The following is a 2,154-nucleotide window of genomic DNA, read 5'->3' as shown; positions in this document are numbered from 1 at the left end:
GGTATTATGTCATACCTAATTTTATTTGCCCATCCCATTGATTAGATTGAAACTGTTAAGTATTAGTAATTGTAGTACTTAGTTATTCATGATGTGACTTGAAATTTGGTAGTATTTTTTGTTTAATCTTAATATTATACAAGTTTTATTGTGAATTTTATAAATGCCTACCTACTTATTTAATTACTTTTTGGAATTTAAAATATTTCAGTCAGTATGAATTAAAACAATTACATTTTTCATTGCATTAGATAGAAGAAGATTGTAAATGAAACCATGGAGCAGATTCCACCCCCCAAGGAAATAAAAATTTTGGAAACAGCAGAAGACATCCAGGAAAGGCGTCAACAGGTTTTGACTCGTTATGATAATTTCAAAGCTGATGCCAGAGCTAAAAGAGAGAAACTTGAAGATTCTCGTAGATTCCAGTACTTTAAAAGAGATGCAGATGAGCTAGAATCATGGATTTTAGAAAAACTTCAAGCAGCTAGTGATGAGAGCTACAAAGATCCTACCAATTTGCAGGTAAAGTATATTTTTTAATTAATCAATGATCCTACAAGGAAGTTAAAAAGTATTAAAAATTTAATTTTGCGTATATTATAGTTTGTTAGCAAAAAATGTATTTTTTTAAATAATCAGGATATCATATATCATATAATCATTTATAATTAATGATTCATCTAATTTAAAATATGTTCAATTTAATCAATTAATGTCATTATATAATAAATACTGGAATTGCCTTTTGTGTCCAATCATTTCTATAAATTAAACTGTTTTGAGGGCAAGGTCAGTATGGTTTAACTTTACAGGATTTGATAATTTTAATTTACAGCAAAGAATAAATAAAATCGACATTATACAGTCACATAAAATCAACTTGAATGTATTGGACCCCTATTAAAAGTTTCTTTTAAGTTTATTCAATTCTGAATCGTGTAATAACTTGTCATCTTCTGCTCTACTGTGTTATATATTATAATATAATAATTTTTCAAAAGCTATGGTGACTTATGGACAGGGAATGTAAATGGGGCATGACAGCATTACTGGATAAATTAGATATCACGTTAATTGATAAGGTAAAATGACCCTTGAAAATGAAAAATTCAAATAAATACCCAGTGCCTAATGACATAAATTATTATAATGAATTTTTAATCTTACCAACAACAAAAGCCATGTTATTTATTTATACTATTATAGTATTCCTCTTCGAGATCATACAAATCGGCTGCCATATCGTCTCTAAGGGACATCAACTTCTGATCACACTCTGCCTGTTTTGTCCTGTTGGCAAATTGATTGAAAAACAAATTTAATTTATGTTTTTTAATCTTTACCTAAATAGCTTGGAGTTTTGCGTGATTGCTTCATTTACTGAAGGAAAGTCGTTCAATATAAGATACTGTTTTATATCAGATACTAATTTCATTAAGGATTCACCAGCTCTCACAATATTTGCTGCACGAACATGCATTTCATAAGTGTCTTGCTCACATCGAGTCATACGTGAAAGTTGTGTATCATGTTCTCCCTTGGCAAGCTTTACAATTTCTGTAAAATAGAATAAGTACATGGGACTCTTTTGAACTTTAATAAAACATTTTCAAAGTTACTAACCTTCAAAGTTTTCTAACATACTTTTTACGTCATCTTTTAGTCTTGTGCGATACGATTTTAATAAGGCTTCTTTACTTTGAGGAAGACTTCTATTCATAGACATTATTAGTTATGTAAAATAAGTGAATAAAATAAATATAAATTAAATAATATAGTCGCTCAAATTTAGGGTTATAATAATTTTTTCTTCTTTTTCTCTATTTATAACCATAGATAATTTATAACTTTCACGTTATAAGGAACATTTAGCCAATACAGCATTGTAATGTGAAGTGGACAGTTGTGTGTATGTTGTCAGGTTCAGTTGAGTGATCTATGGTTGAGTGATTGCTAGAAGTACGAATAAGTGGGTTGAAATATTTTACGATTAGTGAAAGAGTGAATAATTGTATTAAAACTGATCGAATTAAAAGGTAGATAATTTATGATTACAGTAATATAGTTTTAATTAATTGTACTTTTAATTGGTTATTTAATTATCATCTTTAAACAATTTATGGCCACCACACCCAAGTTTTTCTACAGTTT

General features: G+C 28.5%; 1 protein-coding gene and 1 long non-coding RNA gene across 3 annotated transcripts; one reads left to right on the top strand and one right to left on the bottom strand.

Moving 5' to 3' along the window:
* Positions 1-40: 40 nt before the first annotated feature.
* Positions 41-526, top strand: LOC112906128. The gene is made up of 2 exons (XR_003232174.1): positions 41-108; positions 252-526. It is a non-coding gene; the product is annotated as an uncharacterized LOC112906128 (long non-coding RNA).
* A 508-nt stretch (positions 527-1,034) lies between these two features.
* LOC108743798 (mediator of RNA polymerase II transcription subunit 22) lies at positions 1,035-1,834 on the bottom strand. 2 transcript variants are annotated; one of them, XM_018479392.1, is made up of 4 exons: positions 1,627-1,834; positions 1,347-1,560; positions 1,171-1,293; positions 1,035-1,096 (listed from the first exon to the last, which is right to left on the bottom strand). In XM_018479392.1, the coding sequence occupies exons 1-3, from the start codon at positions 1,727-1,729 to the stop codon at positions 1,188-1,190; spliced, it is 423 nt and encodes a 140-aa protein (XP_018334894.1). In that variant the 5' UTR covers positions 1,730-1,834; the 3' UTR covers positions 1,035-1,096; positions 1,171-1,187. The 2 variants fall into 2 exon arrangements, with proteins under 2 accessions (XP_018334894.1, XP_018334893.1); XM_018479391.1 differs by lacking the exon at positions 1,035-1,096 and having other exon boundaries at positions 1,133-1,293; positions 1,627-1,833.
* Positions 1,835-2,154: the final 320 nt, after the last annotated feature.

The sequence above is a fragment of the Agrilus planipennis genome, unplaced genomic scaffold (assembly GCF_000699045.2).
Source record: "Agrilus planipennis isolate EAB-ADULT unplaced genomic scaffold, Apla_2.0 scaffold2078, whole genome shotgun sequence".
NCBI lineage: Eukaryota > Metazoa > Arthropoda > Insecta > Coleoptera > Buprestidae > Agrilus > Agrilus planipennis.
This window is presented reverse-complemented; position numbering and strand designations above follow the sequence as displayed.